The sequence below is a fragment of the Nipponia nippon genome, unplaced genomic scaffold, assembly GCF_047370975.1.
Source record: "Nipponia nippon isolate SJK-2023a ecotype South Korea unplaced genomic scaffold, ASM4737097v1 scaffold_3, whole genome shotgun sequence".
Taxonomy (NCBI): domain Eukaryota; kingdom Metazoa; phylum Chordata; class Aves; order Pelecaniformes; family Threskiornithidae; genus Nipponia; species Nipponia nippon.
In genome coordinates this window covers 40,303,233-40,329,011 of record NW_028262347.1, presented here as the reverse complement: position 1 = coordinate 40,329,011, position 25,779 = coordinate 40,303,233, and the positions used below count along the sequence as shown (strand labels likewise).

Here is a 25,779-nt window from a genome sequence, read left to right as displayed (position 1 = left end):
CATAGACAGCAATTCGCAGGGACAAGCAGAGAGAGGCAACCCGGCGAGATGCCGTGTCCAGTCTGCATTTTCCGGAGCATCCCCTTGGAGGGAGTCTGCACAGGGCCAGTGTGAATGGGACGGGCAGTTCAGCAGCAAACACCCACGGCCCTAGAAAGAGTTGATGTCCTTGTCTGGCCACCCCTGGAGCCCGGTGACGTGCGTGATGCCACGACTCGCAGGCCCCCCTCAGCAGGCGCTGAGGCACTCCACTATTTGGGGAAACAGCTGGTAAAATGTATTCATGTAAAACCACTCCAAATCCCTGCTCCTTACAGACTGAGAGCATTTTGGTGAAGAGGGTAACTGAGAGGGGACAAGAAAAACGGTAGGGACTGAATACCACCGAGGCAATAAAATTAGATCCAGTATTTAATCACCTTTTCCAACAATTGTTTCATTTTTTGGAGAAGTCTTTCTGAGAAATTTCTACATTTCTTCACAATGAACAGGTGATGATGAAAGATTTCGTCTAGACAGAAGTTAATGTTTGAATTTAAATTAAGTTCTACACAGTGAAAAAAACCAAAATCAGCAGTGTTATTTTTGTCTTTAAAAAAAAAAAACCAAAAAACCAACAAAACAAAGGTTAAAAAAAAACCCCAAACAACCAAACTTTATTATTTTGGAAATACAGCCTATCATAAAGTAAATATTTTAAATAGTTAATATTAAACAATAGTAAAGATCACTTTGTGGAGATGAAATGAGAGACATCAGGGATTTTTATAAACTGTCTCTTAATACTGGTAGGACCTGGGTAGCTGCTGTTTGGGACTAACAGCGCACAGCATATTTGGTGCAGTGTAGATTTTTTTTTTGGTAGAATATACGTATTTACTGTCATAGCAGAAGAAGCAATTAGCTGACATTTCACAGGGCAGTCTCCCAAGAATAATCCTGAGGCAAGAGCAACTCCACCGTCAGATGAGACACTGGAAGGAGGCGCAGCTGGGCGCCCCACAGACCTGCAGGTGTGTCGAGTTGCCCCACTTGAGACCTTCTTGCAGGTTTTTCTTTTCCATCAGGAGCCTTGCCGTTTACAAATGCTTCTTCTTTTTTATTGCCTCTGCCCTGACAGCCAAGCTCTTGGCACAGATGGTCAGGACCACAATGAGGACTCCAACCAGGAACGTAACCAAAGGCCAGAGGAAGCAGTGCAAGAGGACAGTCTCATCATGGGTACGCTTCAGCATCACATCATCCGGCCTACGAAGAGGAGGAACAGAAGGGGGAGAAACTATAAACCAACTCGACATCATCAATTCATCATAAGTGGAAAGCATCTGGCATGGAAACAATAAAGGTGTTTTATTTGCAACAGTGTTAGAAAATGATTAAGTAGACCATTTCATTCACTGCTTTCGTTTGCCCATCTATCACCAGCACTCATGGCAGGCCACGAGGGCTTTCCACTTGCAGTGCTTACAGGCTAACAAGTTCATTCAGATTTAAAAAAAAAAAAAATAGCATTGGTACTTTAGGTCTTCCAGGGGTCGTGGTCATCACAAACAGCCGTGAGAGATACAATATCACACTGTGGATTGAAAAACCACTCCAGTGAAAACATAATCCAAGACAGCAGTTATACATATCTACCTCAAATGGCATCGGACACTGCGCAATGAGTTTAAAGTACAATTAAAGCTTCCCTTTTAGCTTTGAGCCCTGATGTGTCCATGGGGCTACATGGAGGCTCTTGATGAAGCCCTGGCTGTGGTTTGGGTCCGGATGGAGAGCCAGTCCCTGTCCTCAGCCTGATGGCCCAGGCTAGCCCAGCTGCACTGGCAGGCAGGGGTCTGCAAAAACCTACCCCCACGGGGACTGCTGCTGGGCCCTGGGGTGCTGGAGGCTCCCGAGTCAGCTCCTTCTCAGCGAGGCTACTTCAGCCATAAGCTGCAATTCGGTACTGCAAACACCAGCTGCTCAGTGGACTTGAGTATGCTCCTACAGGGACACTTTGGGGAGCCTCCCCTGAAGATCTGAACCCCCATGCCTCCACTAACAGCATCTAACACACAGTCACGGTTGGGTCTGTGATGGATTTACGCATTTCCAAAGGGAAACAGAGGGAGGAGGAGAATAGCAAGGAGGAGGCATCTCAAGAGGCTTGGAAATTCATCTGTGCCACATGTCTGAAAGATCAGGTGTCCATCTGCCTCTTCCAAGTCTGGGAAGTTGGCTGGGAAATCTGATGGCAGGCTTTCCTCAGCTCTGGCTCTTTCTGCTCTCCCTGAAATTTAACAGAGTTATTAAATCAGTCTCGTGGCATTTGCACTTTGCTGCTGCTTTCCCATCTACAGCCAGAGACACACAGTCTGCTGGAAAACTATCTGCAAAGGAAGAAAACAGAACTTTCTCTAATTAGGAAAATATATAGAGTCTTGACTCATATTGGTCCTCACTTACATTGAACATTCCCATCCCATGTTGCTTTGTCAACGCTACCCAACGCTCCTTGGAGCAACAAACCTCACAGCCTAAAATCCTGGCAATGCAGGATCATCCAGCCTGGTGCTGGGAATTAATCTCTCCTAATGTGGTGGCACAGGGGAACGGATACCTGTGCAATGACTGTGCTGTCTCTCCCCCAACAGCTTCGTCCTGATCAGAAAGCAGCATTAAGAAAACATTCCCTGTAGGGGAAACAAGAAGAAACTCTTTTTCCTTCACTGAGAAGTTAATTAACGGAGATGCCTGCAAATCTACAGGGTTTTATCCATTCTTAAGGAGTCAGTGGAGCCAGACCACCAAGCTACACCTGATCAGCACTTTAATCGCACCACACCCGCGTTTGCATTTGGGGGTCTCTCCCCCAAAATTACCATGTGGAGGTTCCTCTACACCATGCCAACCTGCAAGTCCCCGAGGCCAGCACCAAACCTCTCTCTTTATTTGTGTAGTAAGGAGCAGAATAAGACTCTGGTTATGAGCAGCTCAGCTATATAAAAGTTGAAACTCGGCAACATAAAAAATGATCAAAAGAAACCCAGGTGTATTCAATAGTGGAACACGTGAAGTCTGCTCAACTGAAATCCTCCAGACACATAATCAGGCACATGTGGAGACCATAAATTGAATAAAATAATATTAACTTTATGGGCACAAACTCACCAGTCTATGCCATATAAATGACAGCACCCGAACAGAAAAATCCTTTCACAGGAGGTATAATACTGCTTCCCTCATATTTACTGTATGATCATCTGTGAATAACAGAGTGCTAATTGGCAAGGAGGCCATAAGTAGGCAGTATTCAATCCTTGCAGCTCTCAGCTTACAAGTGACATTGAATTTTAAGTATTTTTTTTAAGCAGATACTACTCAAAGAGTTCAAAAATAAGGGGCAAGCAAATGAACTAGAAAATTAGATTCAGTTAAAGAAAAGAAAGTGTGGTTGGGGAGAGCAAGATATCCTTTTGACTGAATCTTAGATATTTTGGAAAACATCTGTACCAAAGATAGCAGCAATGGATGCCAAACACTCATTATAGGTGCGACTGTAACTCTTGCAACTTAGTAATTTAAAAGAGTTTCCCTTTTGGAAAAGAGTCAAAGACTTACAGAGGCCTTTAATGAAGCCTCAGGATGAGGTTTGGGTTCAGATGGATACTACTGCTATTCTTAGCTACAGCAAGAGTCCCCGTACAATTCCTGCATGGGAAAAGGTGTGCAGCAATCCACGGTCAACTGCTCACAGTGTCTCTTCAGACAATGCATCAAGTCATGACTGGGTCCCCCGAAAATATGTCATTAAATGACTATTGGCATCACATTTAAGATATTAAACACCCTTCTTTAGTCAAGGGGAGGGAGATGCACTCCTAGAGGGTAACCTCTGCATGGGAGAGCGCAGGGACCCTCCGGGATGTAGCCTCTCAGTACTGACTCTTGGTGCTAAAAAATGGTGGGACAAATCTCAGCCTTGTTCCTACTTGGTTTAACCTGTGTGCTTATTCTGGAAGAGCTATTGTGCTTTCAGCTGCTCTTTATCTTATCCCAAATTAACCTTCCAGTGCAGATAAGCACTGCTGGACCCCAGGAGTGAACGAGAAAAGCCAATAAAGGGAGGCAGCGCTGCCAGCAGATAAACCACACGCTCCTGGATGGCAATGTCCTGGTTATCTGCCTGTAACAGCCCATGGAAACTTAGGGGAGTATGAGTGAGGGCCTAACAGGCCGTCTGGCTAAAAAGCTGAAGAATAAACATGTTTGTGTTTGTTTTCAGGTGATCCGTGCCAGGCTAAAAACCATAGGTATTTCATGTGAGATCTGTAAGGTCCAAAACAAAAGACTGGAGAAAAATTAGGAGGAGATAGAGGGAGTTAGAATTGGAATTATTCAGATGAATTAAATATAGCAAAGTCATTAGTGATTAATTAAGAGGTTAGCCTACAGAGGCTGGATTTCACTTCTTCCAGGCTGTTTGTTATCCTCATGTGACGGCATCAGTTCAGGGGAAGAGCTATCCTCCACCTCCCGAAGAAATGCATTCCCAGGCAGAGCAGAATGGCCACCTCTGCCCGGCGAGCCCCCGAAGGAACCGGCTAGGTGCGCAAGTCAGCTGTCCTCTGATATCTGAGTCTGCAGAGTGTTTGGGGACATCCCCAGGACAACTCCTAAGCGATCCTGCAATGAACCCTGAGGGATAAGGAACAAAATCTGCTTAAAGAATGTACCCAGAGCAGCAGCCCGGGCTGCAGAAGCCCTGCTTGGCCCGCGGGCCGCAGCCACGCTGCTGGACGGCTCGCTGCAGCATCCTGCTCGGGGCTGAGCTTGTTACCGGGGCGCTGCACCAGCCCCTCTCGGGGATCAGCAAGAGCTGGATCTGTCCTGCTGTCCTGGTACAAAAACCTTTGGCTTTCACTCCAAGGCTTACACAGTGGTTAATACAAGAGAGCTGCCTCACATGTTTTTGAATCAGAAATATGCACAAAGAGATACTTGTCTTGCCAAGCACGGACAGAAAGTGTCACCAAGAGAGCAAAGTTGCTGGCAGTGAGCCGTGAGGTTTATGTGGCCCGTCATGGTTACTTCTGAGCCCTGAGATAATTGCGATGGCTGCGCTGTGAGACAAGAGGAGCCAGAGCCAGGCTATGCTGGCAGGGGCAGACCCCCAGGACTGTGCTGCACCACGATGGAGAAGACCAGAAGTTCAGAAACCAGACACCCTATAAGGCCTTCAGGAGAAGGAGCCTTTGGGTGGTTATCACCTGCTCATGAAACAGAAGCCCACAGCAGCAGGAAAATACTGCAGCCACCCGAGAACGCTAGATACAGGCCAAAGGAGCAGAAGATTTTAGCTGAAATCTCTGGATTCCACCTCTAAAACAATAAGTCTTATCACTAGCAGAAGCAAGGAGAGCAGGAGCCTGGAAAGGATCCACAGAGCTGCCATGGGATCGGGGGAAGCAGCAGAGGAGGCTAGCAGGGCTGGGCAGAGAAAACAAGGGGGTGGTGGTAGGGGGAAGGGAGAAAGATGTATTTAACAGGCAAGCAGGGAAAGAAGAGAAGGGAGAGGGCTGTACTTCCACAGCAAACAACCCCTTTCCTTGGGAAGAAAAATAAATAGCTATCAGGACACCTGAAACACAGTAACATAACTGTTTTGGTTTTGCATGGCAAAGTCAGCATGTATTGAAACTGCAGTTTTGACTTTTTCTTGCTGCTTTTGTAGAGGTGACCTGCCTGCTCCCAGAGTTTGAAGGCTTGTTGTTTGGCTTGGAAACAGAAAAGGGAAGGTGCTACCATCCCTGGGGGAAACCCTCTCATGACAAGGACGCATCTTTGCTGGATGGCCCCACAGCATCACTCCCCTGGTGCTGAGGCAGCAATGCCTAACCCAAAGGAGGTATGTCATGCCTGGAAACATGTTTCTATTCCCTCTGAAAATCAGCTGATATAATTAAAGATATTGCCTTGTCCCTGCAAGTATAGTATAAAGCCATCTTTGCTCTGTGACTTCCATATAATACTCCAGTTCAAAGATGTTGACCAAAAGGGTTGCACATATTCCCCCTAAGCTTGGTTATGGACCATCTCTTGTTTCTAGCAATGCTGCCATTCAGTTCTCCAGTAAATGCAAAGCCTCTCAAGGGGATGCATCCTAACACCAGTTATCAGTGCACAAAACAGTGGCAGGGGCAAGAGAGAGACCTAGTAGGACAAAAGGGGGAAAAAAAAATTAATACTTTCAAGACTTGCTCGGTCATGGGGACCTGGTTCTGCTGTGAACAGTGACGGCCACCGTGCAGCACCACCACCACTGCCCAGCAGCAGCCCCAGGGTGAAAGAAGAATGAACAAACTAAAAAAAAGCCCTAAAGAAGTCTCTACCTTAACTCTGGAAACACACCTATCCCTTTCACTGAGCAGACAAGGAGGGAGGAATTCTCTTTTCATTGCTAGAAGGTGAGAGCAGTACTTATTTTTAGCAGGACTTTGAGCTCAGGGCCAGAGCCTCGTGGGGCTCTGACCAGGGGTAACTGGATTAGTTGTTGCATTATGCAACACATCCCTGTTAGGCGCTGCCAAGTAGTTCATAACAGACATGGGATAAAGCAGGCCTCCATCAGAGCCTTCGGAGCAATTACTGAACATCATGGGAAGAATTGCAGTGCAGGGGTTACCAAGGAGTCATGTACAACCAAAAAAGTTACAGGCACGTAAACATTTCAGTCGTCACTTATGCACCACACCTTGCAATTTCTGTGACACAGCAAAAGCTGACAGAGGCAGGGGCATGGGATAGGGAAATCTTACAAATATTTTTTGTATTCAAACAATCTGGATTTAAAGATGTTTGCAATCCGCATACACTTACTTTGCCCACACTGATTCATATCCCTTCACTATGGTTAGCACTCATCAGTGTTTTTCCCCCATTGTTGCAAGGCGCAGAGCTCCTCAGCTGGATGGCTGCATGCAGCGGCAGTGCTATGTTTTACCAACAGTAAAGTCCTTTCCCTCCAGGCCTGAGCACTGCTCCACAGGTGATACAGTAAACGAAAGGATAGGAAATAGCAACATCATCTTCTGACTGGAGGGAATTAATTCAGAAAACTTTGTGACGTACCAAAGCAAACCGAGATTTCTGTTCCACCATTTATGAATGAGCAGCCCTACTACCTGAGCACCCTTGGCTTCTGCAGGTAATTATTCCCAGACAAATGGCCTGCAGGGTACCCCAGCACCATACATGTGGTACCTAATGACTAGACAGTGTTCGCTCTTCAAATCTCAGGTGAATTTGTGTACAGCATCCTGCAGCAAATACAGAGAAGTATAAAGCGTGGCTGGCTCATCTGCTGTGCTGCAGCAAAGGAACCACAGAGTGTTCTTGCCGTACTGGATGAATCCAGAGCTAAAAAGCAATAATGCCGTAAATGAGCCACTAATAAGAAATGACTTGACACATGTCGCTCTGTCTGTCTCTGCATGGCATGAGACTGAGGGGTCTGAGCTGATGGAGACCTTGGTTTCTCTCTTTTTGTTCTTGCTGTTGATGTCAATGAGACCTGGATCATGAAGAAATAAAGCGACAGGATCTCCCCCATCCTGCCCATTCCCACAGGCCTCCCACTGCAGGGCATGCAGCTGTGACCCTTGTTTGCACGTGGTCATGACTACAGAACCCCTGGGACGCTCAGTGTGAGATCCATGAATACTAAAGCACTGGAGCTCAGTGCCTTCTCAAACCTTTGGCAACAGCCTGAGAACTTTATCTGAATTTGTCATTTATTTTGTGCTCTGAAACACTGGGGGTTGGTTTCTGCTGGGCAGGGCTCCCTTTAGACCGGAGTATCACCACGCCAACAGACAGGCACCTCCACCAGAGGGCCGGAAAAACAACTTTCCTATGCAGCTTGCAGCACTTGGCCCAAAGCTAGCCGGAGAAGAGTGGGACACTAAAGGTAAGTGCCTACAGAGGCAAAGCAAAACCTCACTTTTCAGTAAAGAGCTGAGCTCTAAGCTAAGCTACGCTTTGGTTCCCTAAGATAAAAGTCAGACAGCTAGTTGTGCTGGGACTCTCTACGTATATTAACCGAGAATGATTGAAATTGCCTAATATGCTTCTCACCCCTTTTGTATAACTTTGAACTGTACAAATGGCATCACTTTCTTCTTCTTTTCAAAGCAGCCTGTTGAAATGTGCCCCACCAAACTGAAGGGAGGGGTTACCTATTCTGAGGATGATGCTAAATTAAGTTTGATGAAGAGGAGACAATGCTTTTTAGATTATCATTTTAGATGATATTTGCCTAGAATTTTATTCTGCTGTTTCAAAAGAGAGAGTATTAATATTGCAAATTCTCTAAGGAACCTACCCCTATATTCTATATGGTTTATATAGACTGACACAGAAGACTTAGCTCATCCACACAGTTAAAAAAATACTGACAGAAAATATGCACACTTCTGTTTTGAAGTGAACAGATTTTTCCCTCAATTTGTATGTTTTTTTACTTCTTCACAAGCTGTTTAGTCATCATAGCTCTAAAAGTACACCTAAGCAAGCACATTCCTAGTCAGCAAAACTTATCTCTCAAAGCTCATTCCTATCTCCAGAAGAAAATAGATGGTCTACACATTTCAGCTTAGACTATCTTCAAGTATCTCTGGCAGCAAGCCTCTCCTGCTGTATATAAATTGTTGTATGATCAGCAAAAGTCAGCGTTTCAAGGCAGCCGTGGCATTTGGCAAGAACATTTAACTGTATAGGATGCAGCAACTATATGGAAAAATCCTTGCCTGAGTGCTGCATAATTCCTCAGTGTCAACCTACATAAATGGCAGACCCGAAGCAGTATGCAGCCTCAGAAAAATTTTGCCTTTGCTTCACCTACAGATGTGATGTGAGAACCAGCCCATCTAGGCTCTGGACACCTACCACCTAGGTGCCTGCACCCAAGCAGATCACCCTAAGCTCCTTTACAGGAGACAAATAAACATCTCTGGTCATCCAGCCTATATTAGGCATTTATTTTTGGGTAAGATGAAAGGCTTCTATTTCTCCCCACTGACTATAAAAGCTAACTTTCACAGCATCTTGTCCACACCAGCTCAGATGAATCCTAGCCATGACATCTCCTGCAGAAGATCCCATGTTTCTGACTGTCCTGCTCACTCAGGCAGCGGCTGCTGCAGGTCCCAGGTCTCAGCAGCACGGGGAACTGGCAGCACCTGCCAGCCCAGAGAAGCCAAAATCATCACTCAGCTCCTGGTTAGCAGACCCAAGCATTGGCACCTTGTGGACTAAAGCAGCTCCCAAGAAGGTCCCTGCCAGGTCTGATGCCACTGCACAGGCTGCCCTAAGTTTTAACCTCTGCATGCTGTAGACAGTGCTTCTTTCCCCACTACGAGAAACAACTAGGTTTTGCTACAAAGCATTGGTGGTTTCCACCTGCAAAGAGTTAACTGGGGACAACAGACTGTTATCCTAGGCACATCGACTAGGTCTAAGGTCTCTCCAGGGAGGGAACAACAATCAGAGCCAGCATGGGACAAACCTGAAGCCCCCAAGGCACTCAGCGGGCCACCCACAGGAGAGTCGGGTATCTCTGTGCCTGCCACCCTGCTCCAGCTTCCCGGTTTCTCCAAGGTCCTAGCACACACTGGCATCCATATTCCTCCTGTGTGTCTTAATAAACTTAAATATCTGATGCCAACACTCCCACACTGAGCCCTGAATTGCACCAGCAAGCACTGAGCTATTCCCACCTAGGTCTCCCTCATCTGTTTAACTTCCAAGTGCTGGTGGGGTAGGACCAACCTGCTCCTTTAGTCCCTGATGTGGCAGATATTTGAGTGTTTAACTTAGCAACCAAGAACAGTCTCCCAGCTCTACCAAAATTACTCATGCTGATCAAACTAAGCGTATATGCCTCCAGAATTGGAGTCTAACCACCATAAAACCTTGGCTGATTTGGAGATCTTAAATAATCTCTTTCCCCCTCCCTGTCTACATGGGCCTATCATCCCAGCCATTGCTGTTCTCCCAACTCCTCCCAGCAAGCCTGCACACTGCGGTAACAGTAAGTTGCTACCACCACATCACCTTTTATTTCCCAGCACATCATCATCATCAGAAAGAGACAGACAAAAGGACTCCCTCCTCTTCCCATTTACTGAAGGAAAGAAACCACACATCACCCTTATACACATGTAAGTCACATCAACATCAGTAGTAAAAGTAAGAATTGAAACAGAAGAGGAGATGCTTTAAGTTACAACTTTCTACTCTGCAAGCATATATGAAAACTGGCAGTTCTGTGAACGTTTACTACACATATCTGATTCATTAATCCTTTATGAACTATATGAACTCTATATGAACTATATGAACTCTATTCCTGAGTTCGTTTGTACTATTTACTGATCTCCAGCCCCTCATGAACACAGGAGGATTTCTCTTCCACAGAGGAGAAGGAACATTAACATCCAAGCCAGAAATTTGCCATCTGAGTGTTAAAAGCCGAAATGCTTTTTGCCATAAAATGACATGTTTTAAGGGAAACTTTCCTCGGAGTTTTATATTTTTACTTCAAATGGTAAAAAAGTTTTTCCACTTTCTATGTAGCTTTTCATCAATAGAGTTGTCTTGCAAAGTTCTGCACTAAACTCTGTGTTCTAAACCACATCACTATGGGGGGGGGGTGTATACATATGCATGCATTTATATTTTCAAAGAGAACCAATGGACAGCTGTTAAACAGATGCATAAGCACTTCTGCCTATGCAAATGTAGATTACTCACCTCAAGTGCTGGTTAAAATAGCATGTAAATGGTTGCGAACCCACTTTCTCTTTCCAGTATTTCTGCTTGTACGTGACGTTCTCAGAGTTCTCCTGATCGTCTCTTGCGCAGGGAGGGATGTACGAACACTGCCAACACACAGTGCGAAACAGAGTTACTTCTGTGCTCAAGAACGCAGGGCATCGCTTTCTCTGCATTTTCATCGTAATACCAGTGTGACTGAAATGGCAAAGAATAATAAGTACAAGCTCCAAAGAAAGAACAAAGGAAAGTTAGCTGAACTTTACTTCAATTGCTAGTTATTCCCTGCAGGTACTGGAAAATAATATGTCAGCATTCAGAAACAAAATAAAGGCTTTATCATGTTTTGTTCCATTATCAAACCAACCTGCCATGTAACACCTTGGGTTTTTGCATGATGAATATAAAAATTATTGTTTCATTTTGACGTATTCCTAGCCAGTTGCATGGATTGGATTTGAGTTACTTCCTATTTTCAGTGAGGCATGTAATCACAAATTTTATTTAGCACCATGCTAATAACCAAATAACCAAAATATTCTGGCAAGCTTTCCCAGATGATGGGATATCTGATACCTGGCTGATATCTGTTGGCAAAAAACAGGTATTTTTCCACTGTTACAATACAGGGAAACAAGCACACAAAGTTCAAAGCCCCACTTCAGCAGAAAGGTTCAACATCTGCTTCTGCTGTACAGACGTCAACAAGAGTTGAGCGTGCAGCTGAGCTATCTGCAGATCTCACCCTCAGACATCTGCTTCAAAGCCCAAAGAGATCAAGGGGAGTTCCTGCCCCAGCTCAGTGCTCTTGGGTCTGGGCTTTCAGAGACTCGGCTCTGGGTCCCACACAACCCACATACCTTGTTTCCAAGTCTCATCTTTGACGTACCATCCTTCCCTCTTAGCCACAGGGACTTAAGCAAGAAAAAAACAAATACTCCACTGAATCTAATATTGGCAGTGCCAGGATCTCAGTGTCCACGCAAAATCCCTCCTACTGTTACCAGGCATCCATAGGGGAGATCATTACAGGAAATGTTGAATCAAACTGAGTAACACAGCTTAACTGATCCATGGATAACATAAAGGCTTCTCGGCCTGGAGGATGCACGGACAGCTCCAGGTGTACACATAGATTTTTAATTCCTTTAAAGTTGGGAGCTGCAAGCAGAAAAAAGTGACTGGGAAGGTAGCTAAAAAGCCTCCTACTTAGGTAGGATGAGGAAGCAGGAGATGCAGGGTGTTGGAAGCCCCTAAAGGGATCCTCACATATGATCACAACATGAGTTTCTTCACAGTACCCTGTAGGCAATAATGACAAGGAGAAAGATACCCTCTTTAACCTGATCACCGTGACTCACTGTGCCTAGTGAGTGCTTTCCTCTCCCTCTCCATCTGGTGAGGTTTCACGGGGGCCTACCGTGCCCCCAGCTGCATGCTATACCCAAGCTGTACAGACCTAGGAGTCCATCTCCACTGTACCACAGCTTGAATCTTTGCCATTCCAGGGGGATGGGAGAAATCTCAGCATTTTATTGGCCTCATCATGTAAAACCTGACCACTTTTGTCAGCACTTACAGTTGCTGCCAGTAGCTTCCATGCTTCAGACTGGAAGGATCTGCAAGGTCTTGCTTGTTGCTTCCAAGCTGAAACTCACCTTTTTCACATGAAAGTGCCCCCGTTTTCACATGGGCCCACATTTGGTGTTGCCACGGCACAGAGCTCCCTTTAGATCCCTGTACAGATGACCCTAAACAAGGACTCTCCCAGTGCTGATGACAAAGGACAGAAATGAGCAGCAACACCACTCTGCTTCAGAAACCAGAACGCAGTGTTTATCACACACAGTTATTTCCATCTCAGATAATTTTCCTTGCCTAGCAATGTTATGGTTTGACTGTGTACTCTGGAAGCATCAACCACACTCCTCTTTCCTCCGCCCTCCCAGTGCACAAGCACATCTGTGCAGCAGCTGGATGGAGTCAGCAGAGTTGGCACAAAGACATCCGAGGGCAGTGCTGACTCTGCTCTGTCCACCTGACAGCCACCGATGTGCCACACCATCCCACCTGGTCCCTTGCCTGTCCTCCCTGCTTGGCCCAGTGTCCAGCACTCCCAACCTTCTCCAATCCAGTGGTTTTCTTTGTGATGCCTTTCATAGGCTGCCGTGGAAATGGTACCATATCCCACCGGTTGTACTCTCACTGACTATGTCTGACTGTAATCTACACCCTGCTCTTCCCCAAGCCCCCAGCTTTTAGGGATACAAGAGAGTAGAAGTAAACAGGCTTTACTCAGAGCCCCCCCAACCAGCCACTATTTAGCCAGCACACAAAATGCAGAACTAGACAGAACAACTAGCTACCAATATACTTTCTTCTGCCTAAATTTCCTCAGCAATCTCACCACCTCTTTTTCCTGTGGTACCAGCTTCAGTATGCAGCTTCTCTCTCTCCTCTGAAATGTTTCTTCCTCATGGCTGAGCGTACTCCTGTCCTTTGCTACGAAAGTGTGACCACCCCACCACTCCTCTGCTGGACAAACTTTTGCTGGATCTTTCAGAGACCTTCCACCTCCCCCAAATATCACATGAATCCTTCACAAAGTTCACAACCTGGTCAACCTTTGGTTATTCCCATCCTGAGTTTCAGGCTTAGAAACAACTGCAGAGATCTCTTTTTCCAAGAGATGCCCACCTGAAGAGACAAGTGGCAAACTGTAACAGTCTCCAAGGACAGCTCCGACACAGAGGACTTCATGTTTTTTGACATCAGTCCCCACGCTTTGAGCTCAGTACGAAGCTATTAAAAATAAGAGTTTTTCAGGGCAGGGATTTTGCTTGATTTGGAAGATGTAAAGGGACACACAGAGAGCTTCCCCATTCAACGTGTCCATCTCTCCTCACGCCAAGGCAAGACAGCATATGAGAGTACTGCCACTACCTACAGGAGGAACACCTGGAAATTGGGGACAACAGTGAATATGCTCTCCATAACTCAAACTTAGAATCATAGAATAGTTTGGGTTGGAAGGGACGTTTAACAATGCCAGCCCTCTCAGCCTTTCTTCATGGGTGAGGTGCTCCGGCCCTCTGATCATCTTCATGGACCTCCTCTGGACCCGCTCCAACAGATCCATGTCTTTCCTGTGTTGAGGACCCCAGAGCTGGATGCAGTACTGCAGGTGGGGTCTCACCAGAGCAGAGCAGAGGGGCAGAATCCCCTCCCTCGACCTGCTGCCCAGGCTTCTTTTGATGCAGCCCAGGATACGGTTGGCTTTCTGGGCTGCGAGAGCACATTGCCGGCTCATGTCCAGCTTTTCATCTGTCAGTATCCCCAAGTCCTTCTCAGCAGGGCTGCTCTCAATCCCTTCTTCCCCCAGCCTGTACTGATACCGGGGATTGCCCAGACCCAGGTGCAGGACCTTGCACCTGTCCTTGTTGAACCTCATGAGGTTCACACAGGCCCACTTCTCAAGCTTGTCCAGGTCCCTCTGGATGGCATCCCATCCCTCAGGCATGTCAACTGCACCACTCAGCTTGGTGTCATCTGCCAGCTTGCTGAGGGTGCACTTGATCCCACTATGTCATTGATGAAGGTATTAAACAGTACTGGTCGCAGTATGGACCCCTAAGGGACACCACTTGTCACCAGTCTCCATCTGGACATTGAGCTGTTGACCACTACCCTCTGGATGCAAGCATCCAAGCAATTCCTCATTCCCTGAACAGTCTACCCATCAAATCCACATCTCTCCAATTTAGAGAGAAGGATGTTGTGAGGGACTGTGTCAAAGGCCTTACAGAAGTCCAGACAGACATCTGTAGCTCTTCCCTTGTCCACTGATGTAGTCACTCCATCATAGAAGGCCACTAGGTTGGTAAGGCAGGATTTCCCCTTGGTGAAGCTGTGCTGGCTGTCCCAAATCACCTCCCTGTCCTCCATGTGCCTCAGCATAGCTTCTAGGAGGATCTGTTCCATGATCTCCCCCAGGCACAAGACATGAGGCTGACAGGTCGGTAGTTCCCAGGGTCTTCCTTTCTACCCTTTTTAAAACTGGGTGCAATGTTTCCCTTTTTCCAGTCACCAAGAACTTCACCTGACTGCCATGACTTTTCAAATATCAGGGAGAGTGGCTCCTCATTCCCTCAGGATTCTGAGATGCATCTCATCAGGTCCCAAAGACTTATGTATATTCAAGTTCTTCAGGTGGTCATGAACCTGACTTCCTCTTACAGTGGGAAGGACTATTGCTCTCCCAGTCCCTGCCTTGTGGTCCATCCACTTGAGAGGTGTGGGAAGAGAGGTTGCCAGTGAAGACTGAGGCAACAGTTGTTGAATATAGAATCATAGAATCGTTAAAGTTGGAAAAGACCCTTAAGACCATCAAGTCCAACCATTAACCTATCACTGCCAAGTCCGCTGCTAGACCATGTCCTCAAGCACCACGTCTACACAACTTTTAAATACCTCCAGGGATGGAGACTCAACCACTTCTCTGGGCAGCCTGTTCCAGTGCCTGACTAACCTTTTGGTGAAGAAGTTTTTCCTAATATCCACCCTAAACTTCCCCTGGTGCAGCTTGAGGCCGTTTCCTCTCACCCTATCTCTTGTTACTTGGGTCTTCTCCCAAGTAGACCAACTCCCACCTCGCTACAACCTCCTTTCAAGTAGTTGTAGAGAGCAATAAGGTCTTCCCTCAGCCTTCTTTTCTCCAGACTAAACAACCTCAGCTCCCTCAGCCGCTCCTCATAAGACTTGTTCTCTAGACCCTTCATCAGCTTCCTTGCCCTTCTCTGGACACGCTCCAGAACCTCAATGTCCTTCTTGTAGTGAGGGGCCCAAAACTGAACACAGTACTCAAGATGCGGCCTCACCCAAGTACAGGGGCACCATCACCTCCCTGGTCCTGCTGGCCATACTGTTCCTGATACAAGCCAGGATGCCACTGGCCTTCTTGGCCACCTGGGCATACTGCTGGCTTATGTTCAGGCGGCTGTCAGCCAACACCCCCAGGTCCTTTTCCACCAGGCAGCTCTCCAGCCACTCCTCCCCAAGCCTGTAGCGTTGCATGGGGTTGTTGTGACCCAAGTGCAGGACCCGGCACTTAGCCTTGTTGAATCTCATACAGTTGGCCCCGGCCCATCGATCCAGCCTGTCCAGATCCCTCTGTAGGGCCTGCGTACCCTCCAGCAGATCGACACTTCCACCCAACTTGGTGTCATCTGCAAACTTACTGAGGGTGCACTCAATCCCCTCATCCAGATCATCAATGAAGATATTCAACAGGACTGGCCCCAATACTGAGCCCTGGGGGACACCACTTGTGACTGGCCACCAACTGGATTTGACTCCATTCACCACCACAAATTCAGGCTGAGTACCTCAGCCTTCTCCTCGTCTGTTGTGACCTGTTTGCCATTCTTGCTCATCGGGGGTGGGGGGGGGGGGGCGGTACACTTTCTCTGACCTTCCTTTTCTGGCTGACATACCTGTAGAAGCCCTTCTTATTATTCTTTGCATCCCTTGCCAAGTTCAGCTCCCTTCATGCCTTGGCCTTCCTGACCCCATCCTTATACAACCGGGCAGCATCCCTATACTCTTCCCAGGATACCTGTCCCTGCTTCCACTGCCTGTGCATTTCCTTCTTGCTCTTTGATTTGACCAGCAGGTCTCAACTCAGCCATGCCAGTGTCTTGCTTTCCTTGCCTGATTTCTTGCACCTGGGGATCGAGAGCTCTCATGCTCTATGGAAAGCGTCCTTAAAGAACTGCCAGCTCTGTTCTGCTCGTGTGTCCCTGAGGGCAGTTTCCCAGGGGGTCCTACTGACTAATTCCTTGAACAGCTGGAATTTTGCTTTCCTAAAATTCAGGGTCCTGACTTTACTCTTTGCCTGACCCACACCACTCAGGACTGTGAACTCCACCAGTGTGTGATCACTGCAGCCCAGGGTTCCTCCAATCTTGACATCAGCAATTAGCTCACTTGCATTGGTGACCATCAGGTCCAGTATCGCATCCCCTCTGGTAGGGCTGTCTGTTACCTGGCTTAAGAAGTTGTCCTCAATGCACTGCAGGAGTCTCCTGGATTGCCTGCAGCTCGCAGTGCTATTTTTCCAGCACATGTCAGGGTGGTTGAAGTCCCCCAGCAGGACGACAGCCTGCAGGCACAATGCCTCCTGTAACTGGAGTAAGAAGTCTTCGTCAGTAGGCTCCCCTTGATTGGGCGGCTGTAGTAGACACCAACCACAAGGTTCCCTTTGTTGCCTCAATCTCTAATTCTTACCTGTAAGCTTTCAACCTGCTCATGGCTATTCTTAAGAGACAGGTCTTCACACTCTATCCATTTCTTGATGTAGAGGGCAATGCCTCTGCCCCTCCTTCCTTGCCTGTCCCTTCTGAACTGCCTGTAGCCATTGATAGCCGCACTCCAGTCATGGTATTCATCCCACCAAGTTTCAGTAATGGTAATTAGGTTATAGCTTTCTAGCAGCACAGTGGCTTCCAGCTCCTGTTTGTTGCCTACGCTGTGTGGATTGGTGTAGAGGCACTTCACACCGCTCTTTGCACAAGTAATCCCAATGGCAGCTGACAGAAAACACACTGGATTCATTTCCATCTCTTCCTTTTTATCTTCACGTGAAAAGCACAAAGGAGACACCAAGGGTCTTGCGATAAATCATTGGGACCCCATTGCTTGAGCCTGTTGAGGATTAACAGTCTCAAAGAGAGGAGTGGTCATTGCCCAAGGCAAAATCGTCATCACTTGAATCCCAGGGGTCACCCTGAAACACCTCCTCAACCTGATGAAGGCCTTGAGCCACGGTGAACACCCAAGGTCCAACTCCAACCTGGACTTATCACCTGCTGCACAGAGCTGGTTTGCCTCCCTAGGATGTCAGCACAGTTCCCACCAACCTGACATTCATTTTGGCCCCTTCTGATCCACATAGGTGGTGGATCTCTCTTTTCTCAGCCTCCCAAGCACACTTCTTGGGCGCTTTGCTTGATCAGCTGTATTGCCCTCCAAAGCACAGTCAGCACGAGGATACAAGGGAATCATAACCTGGCAGCTTTCGCTGCCATGAGTTGGTGGATGAACCTGAAATGACCTCCTGCTTTGGCAACAGGCAATTTTTGAAAGGTTAATTCCACAGTCCTCCACCACAAGACACGGCATGAAATCCTACCATCAAAACATAAATAAATGCCAAGTGTTTGAAAGCAAGTTAGGACACCTTGCGCTCAATTGCAACTCGCGCAGCAACATCCACTTTCAGTGGAAGTGTCCCACTCTATATTACTTTGATGGTTTTTTTCTTAAACAAGTTACAATGAAGTTGGAGATCAGCACTTAAGATTAGACATTCAGAATAAACCTAATGGAGCGGAGGCCTTTTCAGCGGATCTATTGGTACACGGTGCCATAATCGCACCTCCTACGCTATGTCATAGCAATGATAAAATTATTATGCAATTCAAATACAGTCTCAATTACACAGCTCAAAATCAGTAGCAGGCTAATAATATTCCCCCTTCAATCACAGCCAGTGTTTGGATAGATGACTCAGGATTCAATTCAGTAAAAATGTCAGTGAGCAGCTATATATCTTTACACCAAGGTTTTGTAAGATTTGTATCTGTGTTTGCTGCTGGATGCTCCCACTCCAGTGTCTCTGCAGATGCCTGGGAAGATTACCAGTCCTTCTGAATGCTTCATCAGAGCAGATATTCTTCCATATCAGGGAGAAGGGACAGAGGCGTGAACTCTTGACCATGGTTTAGCTTCCAGGTTGCATTTCGTGCTTTTCAAAGACTAATTATTGCCTAATTCAGTCATATTTTTATGAAAAAGAAGCCAGACTTGGTAGACTCTGAGGGAAGCTCACTCAAGCCTGGAAGACACTGTCTACAAGACGAGACCAAGAAAGTCTCAAATGCAAACAGAAGAGGCCAAAGTAGAAACAAGTCAGCCCATCAGAAGACAAACTGATGGCACTAAGAAACAAGTCTCCAGCCTCAGTCTCCAAGCAACTTGTCGATTACCATGCTCCTGGCTGCTGGTGAACTGTGGGACACAGCAGGTACCATTTGCTTGGTGCGGCAGTGAGCCCCCACATCGTGTGCTGTGCAGGCTGGGAAGCTTGTGATGAAATGAGGGAGTGGAAAGGACGCTCTAGATGGTAAGTATCATCACAAGAGTACAATACACCACTAAAGCCAACAATTTCTAACTCCTGATCACCAAGCATATTGGGTTTGCATGGCAAAGTTTTGGTAGCAGAGGGGCCACAGGGATGGCTTCTGTGAGAAGCTGCTAGAAGCTTCCCCTATGTCTGACAGAGCCAATGCCAGCTGGCTCCAAGACAGACTCGCTGCTGGCCAAAGCTGAGCCAGTCAGCGACGGTGGCAGTGCCTCTGTGATAACATATTTAAGATGGGGATAAAGCTGCTGCGACACAGCAGCCGGAAGAGAGGAGTGAGAATATGTGAGAGGAACAACTCTGCAGACACCAAGGTCAGTGAAGAAGGAGGGGGAGGAGGTGCTCCAGGCGCCGGAGCAGAGATTCCCCTGCAGCCTGTGGTGAAGGCCATGGTGAGGCAGGCTGTGTCCCTGCAGCCCATGGAGGTCCACGGTGGAGCAGATATCCACCTGCAGCCCATGGAGGACCCCAGGCTGGAGCAAGTGGATGTGCCTGAAAGAGGCTGTGACCCTGTGGGAAGCCCACACTGGAGCAGGCTCCTGCCAGGACCTGCGACCCCGTGGGGGACTCACACTGGAGCAGTCTGTTCCTGAAGGACTGCACCCCGTGGGAAGGGACCCACGCTGGAGCAGTTTGTGAAGAACTGCAGCCCATGGGAAGGACTCACGATGGAAAAGTTCATGGAGGACTGTCTCCCGTGGGAGGGACCCCACGCTGGAGCAGGGAAGAGTGTGAGGAGTCCTCCCCCTGAGGAGGAAGGAGCAGCAGAGACAACATGTGATGAACTAACTGCAACCCCCATTCCCCGTCCCCCTGCACCACTCGGGGGGAGGAGGTAGAGAATTTGGAAGTGAAGTTGAGCTGGGGAAGAAGGGAGGGGTGGGGGGAAGGTGTTCTAAGATTTAGTTTTTATTTCTCATTATCCTACTCTGATTTGATTGGTAATAAATTAAATTAATTTCCCTGAGTTGAGTCTGCTTTGCCCATGACGGTAATTGCTGAGTGATCTCTCCCTGCCCTTATCTCAACCCACGAGCCTTTTGTTATATTTTCTCTCCCCTGTCCAGCTGAGGAGGGGAGTGATAGAGCGGCTTTGGTGGGCGCCTGGCATCCAGCCAAGGTCAAGCCACCACACCAAGCAATGTATGAGCTTCTCCTGGCTTTGTGTGTGAGCACCTCTGCACGTTACTGGGTTACCTTTACGGCCTGGACGGGAGGAAGCACTGCCACAACCATCCCGCTGTGGCAGGAGATGAGCAGGGGGACTCGCTCCACCAGTATAACAAAATGCCCCCCTCCCAGCTGAGCGTACGAGGGAGTTGGAGCTGAGCATCACGTCTGGTTTTCACCTGCATCCGTCAGCACAGACAACCCCCCCAGGAGTGACCAAACCCACAGCCCCTCACAGAGGCTCGAGGCAGCGAGGGGTGCCCCAGGCGAGACAGGAGGGCAGTGGGGTTTGTCTGCAGCAGCTGGGGCTGCTTCCAGAGGAATAGCTAGACAGCATCTGCAGACTTTGCCTGTCACAGGCACCAGCCTGAACACAGATCTGATGCTTCACCAGATGCACCAGACCCTCCCAAAATTATTGTAGGGTTGGGCATATTTTGGTACTAAACCTCCACTGTCATGGGTCATATTTAAGAGAGTCCAAAAACTAAAACCAACTCTATTTACAAGCGCACAGAAGAGCGGTTACAGAAAGAAGCCCGACAGGAGCACAGGCGGATGCCGAGCACAGACAAGGAGCAGTGGCTGGCTGCTCTGCTCCCCTGCCCAGGGACGGGGACAGGGACGGAGAGAACCAGGTCCTGCTGCACAGCTGCCCCCATCAGGCTCACCATTCACCCCCCTAAAAGTTTCTTCAGCAAAAGAGTTGGCAAGTTCTTCCAGCGCTATGCTTAACTTTAAGCATAGAAAGGGAAAAGTCTAAAAAGCCAAAAAGCAGACCTTTTTAGCAGCTGACATATCGCACTGTCATTTCACCGAACCAAACCTACAGCCTGGCCACCGCGCTGCCTGTATGCACCGCCGACGCACGCGATGGCCAGAACGATAGCGACAAATTGACTTTGGAATTAATGCCCCTTAAGCCTCATCTCAGAGATTATTATTGCTATCAAGGCAGCTGAAGAAAGGCTACCATCCCTCCACTGAAATTTCTTTCTCTGAGACAATTAAATAAAAAAAAAGAAAAAAAAAAAAAAAAAGAAATCCACAAATCACTCAGACTGACCACAAAGGTCATCATGCCCAGTGCTTTATGTATACATTTCTGGATTAAGTCTGACCCAGCTATATAATCTTTTAAGAGCTAAAATGAATGCTGGGCTGTACAATGATGTGATTATCTTAGGAAACAAGAGAGAAAAAAAAAAATTTCTTTTTCCTGCAGCTAGACCTCGCTAGAACAGACAGATTCGTAGCTGCTGATATGTTTATACGCCAGCCCACTCAACTACAGAAAGCAGAATATTTTTAGTTCAATACACTGGGGATTTTGGAGCTGGAGTGAAGCTGCCAACTGATTCAGTATTGTTGCATGTTGTAAGGAGCCTGAACTATGCCTTTTCTATGCTATTGATTTACCAGGAAGAATTGCTACCCCACACAGAGAAACAGCTAGACAGAAAGTAAAATTTTAAGACCATTCAAAACAAAATTGTTCATTTTTTTTTCCTTCCAGTTAGTTGGCACTGATTAGCATGTTGTATGTCTAATTGCATGAACACGAGCAAGCGTGCTACAAGGAGGAGCTGGAAACAGGAAGGGTTAAATGGCTCCCTAAGTGTTCCCTTAAGGGTTAAAGGGTTAAATGGCTCCCTAATAAATACATACTGGATCCCGAGCATTAAATCCAGCAGATTCCTACTCTGTTGCTATGACTAACCTATTTCAGCATAAAATCCTGAAAGCTTTTAAAGATGGTGAGACGTTATGACAAAAATTAAAAGGAAAGTATAACTGCTCAGCTTCACAGACATTAAATGAGGGGAAAAAAGGGAAAACCAAAGCGACAGCTATACATACTTCATTCCCTTAAAAGGGTACGTTTTCCTAATGAGACTTAAACAACTTTTCTTCTTATTTTGTATTGGTTTTACATAAGCTTCTTAAGGTAAGGAAAATAATTGGAGCGCATTTTCTATGTTTTTTCCACTTAGTTAAAATCAATTACTACCAGAGAATGCGGTTACATCAAAAAATACATCCTTTCTGCTTGGTCTCATCTGGTAGATCAGATTTAATCCTCAGCAATCAACATCCCAGGGTGTCGCAGGTGGAGGGAGAGTGCACTTCACTCACAAGAAGGAAGCAAAAATACACTTTATTGATATAAAACAGTGAGTTAACAAAGTTCAGTGGTAAATGCGGCAGTGGTTTAACGAGATTTGATGGCAAGGTACGCTTGATTATTTACTGCATAGGGGACAGGGTCAGCCAGAACTGTCAGGGAGACCCTCCCGTTGAGCGCTGAGGTTCAGAAAGGACCCCCTTGCTTTCTGAACTCCTTCTCAGGGGGATGTCGAGGTGCGGTTGGATCCAATCCTAGTCCCAGGCTTGGTCAATGGTTTATATCTAAAGGATCCTATATGCGCAATCAATCCTTTATATCATTTAGCTAAGATTTCAGAGTCTAGCATGCTAGTAGTCACTTGTCGAGGATCTGTTGTGGCAAGGAATCTCTCAACCCGGAGGAGTAACCTTGAGAGGCGTCCCTGCTCAAGGGGAGAGCCTGGCGTACAGCCCGCTGCCGTGCAGGAGCGCTCAACGGGCCCTGAGCTGCCCACTATTTATGGAGTGAGATGATTGACTTATCGCCGTATTTGCATACTGGCAAGACATTTGGGTGACTGCTCCCGGCAGCCCTTGGCTGTTGCGTTGCCATCCATCCCCAAAGTCCAGCATCAGCTGGGCGCAGCCATCACGACCCCCGCTGGTGGCTATCGCTCATGCGGGGTGAGGGGAGCTCACCGCCACACAGGGCCAACAGCCCACGCACAGAGATGCAAGGCGCAAGCTAGAGAAAACAGATTATATTTGTAAGAGCATGCAAGTACAACGCGCTGCCAACACACAGCCCTGTGTTTCCTTAGTAATGGTTAAATAAAAATAGGCTTCTGAGTGACGTTTACAGGCACCGCTTCTGAAGCTTTAGGTGCCTCCCTGAAGAAATTGCAATCCAGCCCCCAGGCAGGGCAATCCTCTTCCCACCGGACTTCCAGAAAGGCAGGAGAAGACCAGATCAAGAAGTAAAAACAAAACAAAACACTCAGGCTACTGAGAGAGACGTTGCGGTTGAAAGCTTCTGCTGAAACTGAGGATGCTGCAAGAGTTGCTGAGCCCAGGCGCGCTGGTGGCACGGCTCACCGCACACCTCCCACCTCCCTCCTCCCACCCTTGCTGGAGGTGGCCACAACGGGGCCGTCGGGCTGTGCCCAGGGACAGCCACGCTGCACCCTCTGCAGCAAGACAACATCTTCGCCCCATGTCAAAAGGGTGGCTTTTCTCTTGCATTTCACCAACTACACCCTGCCTGCCTGAAGACAGAAGTTTAGGGCTGGTGCTCGGATAGCTGGGGCGCTCATGGTGCATGTCTCCATAACTACGTCCCCCTCCGCGGGGAGCCTGAAACCAGCATCCCCAGGGAAAGGTGAAGTTTGCAAAGCTCCCTCACTGACGGACATTTCATCTGCTTTGCTATCAGGCATCATCTAGCACTGCAGCTTCATTTTAATCCAAATCCTGTCAGACTTACTGTCCTGCTTCTCGCTTCGCTGATTTTTGCCCTGACCACCCTTCTGAGCCCGCAAGCTGCCAAGGGGAAAAAAAACCAACCCCCAAACCCTGAGCTTGCAACCGAATCCACCTTCCAAGGAACGGAGCCACACCGGTGTAACTATGACTGCGGAGATGTGAGGCTGCACATCCCAAACTGGAGAAGTCTGGACAAGCCTGCCCCCCAGCCCCTGCACGCAGACCCCTGCACCACGCTTAGCACGACCCTTGGCACTGCGCTACATCCACACCTCGGCCGAAGGGCTGAAATTTCCTTCTACAATACGCTCCCCATTTCAGGTTCTTTCAGGGGGAAGGGGGGGAATTCTGCCTCATTTTTCATTATTTTCTGGAAACTACTTAACAAAACCTCCTCTACTCAGGCAGCGTGCTGGCAAGATAATCTTTACTCAGCACGAAAAGAAAAAGGAGAATGCAGAATAACACCCTTTAAAGAAAGAAAAAGCACAAGTCACACACTGCCTTCAGACTATCCTAGTTTGCTGGAAGATGTAACTTTAAAGATGCTTCCGTTAGGTCCATATTCATGTGGGTGACGCAGAAGTTTAAGAATCAGAACAGCACCGAGGAAACTTCTGTGTCAGTGCAGCTCTCTCCCCAGCACCCCGACCGCAGCGGCTCCCTTAAAATTTCTCCTTGCGCTTCGGGGAGCGGGCCTGGGAAGCCCCCCGCCCTCCGGCACACGCAGCGCAACAGCATCGGTCGCCGCTCGGGCAGCCAGGACCTCCTCGCCAGCAGCAGGAGTTTCTCCCCGGCTTCCCACCGGCCTCCTAGGGCTGCCGGCGGGGTGGACCGGGGACCGGCAGCGGACCCCGTCGCTGCCGCCCGCGGTGTCCGCTCGGGAAGGATAACCTGGGGCTGGGGCTGGGGCTGTTCGGGAGAAAAAATATATATACATAATGTGTGTGTGCGTGTATATATATGGTGTTATACTATATATGTAGTGTAGTCTTATACTATACTATATATAGTGTGTGTATACATATACACGTACACGCATACATATACACACACTATATGTACACACACCCCATATATATATACACATAACATGTATAGTGATTTTCTATACGTACTCTGTATAACTTTTTTCTGAGCAGGAGCACAGGGGCATTTCGGAGGGATGCTCCGTGACTTCATCCATCGCCCCCACCAGAGAAGAGCCCACACACGAACGGAAGGCGGTGACGGGGGACCCGGACCCCAACGGCGGGCAGAAGGGGCAGCGAAAGGGCACCCAGCACCCCCGTCGAGGGGGGCAGGATTTGCCCTGCGGCCCCCCTCCCTCACGGAGGGGTACATTTTTGGGAGCGCGGCGCTGCGCGGGTCTCACCTTGGGGTTGTTGCGGAGCTGCCGCTCGTCCTCATGGAGCAGGGCGGGTGCGGAGGAGCGGGAGGTGCGGACCAGGACCTGGAGGCAGGGGTAGCGGGCGGTCCCGCGGCAGGCGGCCCCGCAGGAGAAGGTGCAGGGGAAGCGCTCCCCCAGCTGCCGCACCGCCAGCACCGTGCAGTTGGCGGAGCCGCCGCCGCCCCGCTCCTGCAACGCCGGGCGCAGCCAGCAGCAACCCAGCCCCAGCAAGGAAAGCAAACCGGCGGCGATAAGGAGGAAACCCAGCCGTATGCTTTTGTCCTCCGCTTCGGTGTATTCGTAAGCCGCCCGGCTCCGCGCCATCGCCCGGTTGCCGCTGGCATCAGCCGCCGGGCAGCCGCTGCCATCGGGTAAAGCTCCCGCCGCTCCCCGCCTCCCTCCCCGCCTCCTTCGGGGCTGAGGGAATCCACGTGGGTTTTTTTTTTTTTTTTTTTTTTGCGTGTAACCCGCAAAAAAAAAAAAAAAAAACAAAAAAAAGCAAATATAAACCCGGTTGACCTAATTCAAACCCTTCTGGGGGTGGATGGGACAGCTTGCAATGGGATTATCTGGTCCGGGAGATTTGCTAGTCCGGATTAATAGCGGGTACTGT

General features: G+C 48.2%; 1 protein-coding gene across 1 annotated transcript; it reads right to left on the bottom strand.

Annotated features, from left to right (window-relative positions):
* Positions 1-699: 699 nt before the first annotated feature.
* KCNMB4 (potassium calcium-activated channel subfamily M regulatory beta subunit 4) lies at positions 700-25,555 on the bottom strand. The gene is made up of 3 exons (XM_009463246.2): positions 25,152-25,555; positions 10,795-10,922; positions 700-1,248 (listed from the first exon to the last, which is right to left on the bottom strand). The coding sequence occupies exons 1-3, from the start codon at positions 25,488-25,490 to the stop codon at positions 1,080-1,082; spliced, it is 636 nt and encodes a 211-aa protein (XP_009461521.2). The 5' UTR covers positions 25,491-25,555; the 3' UTR covers positions 700-1,079.
* Between the last annotated feature and the right edge of the window lie 224 nt (positions 25,556-25,779).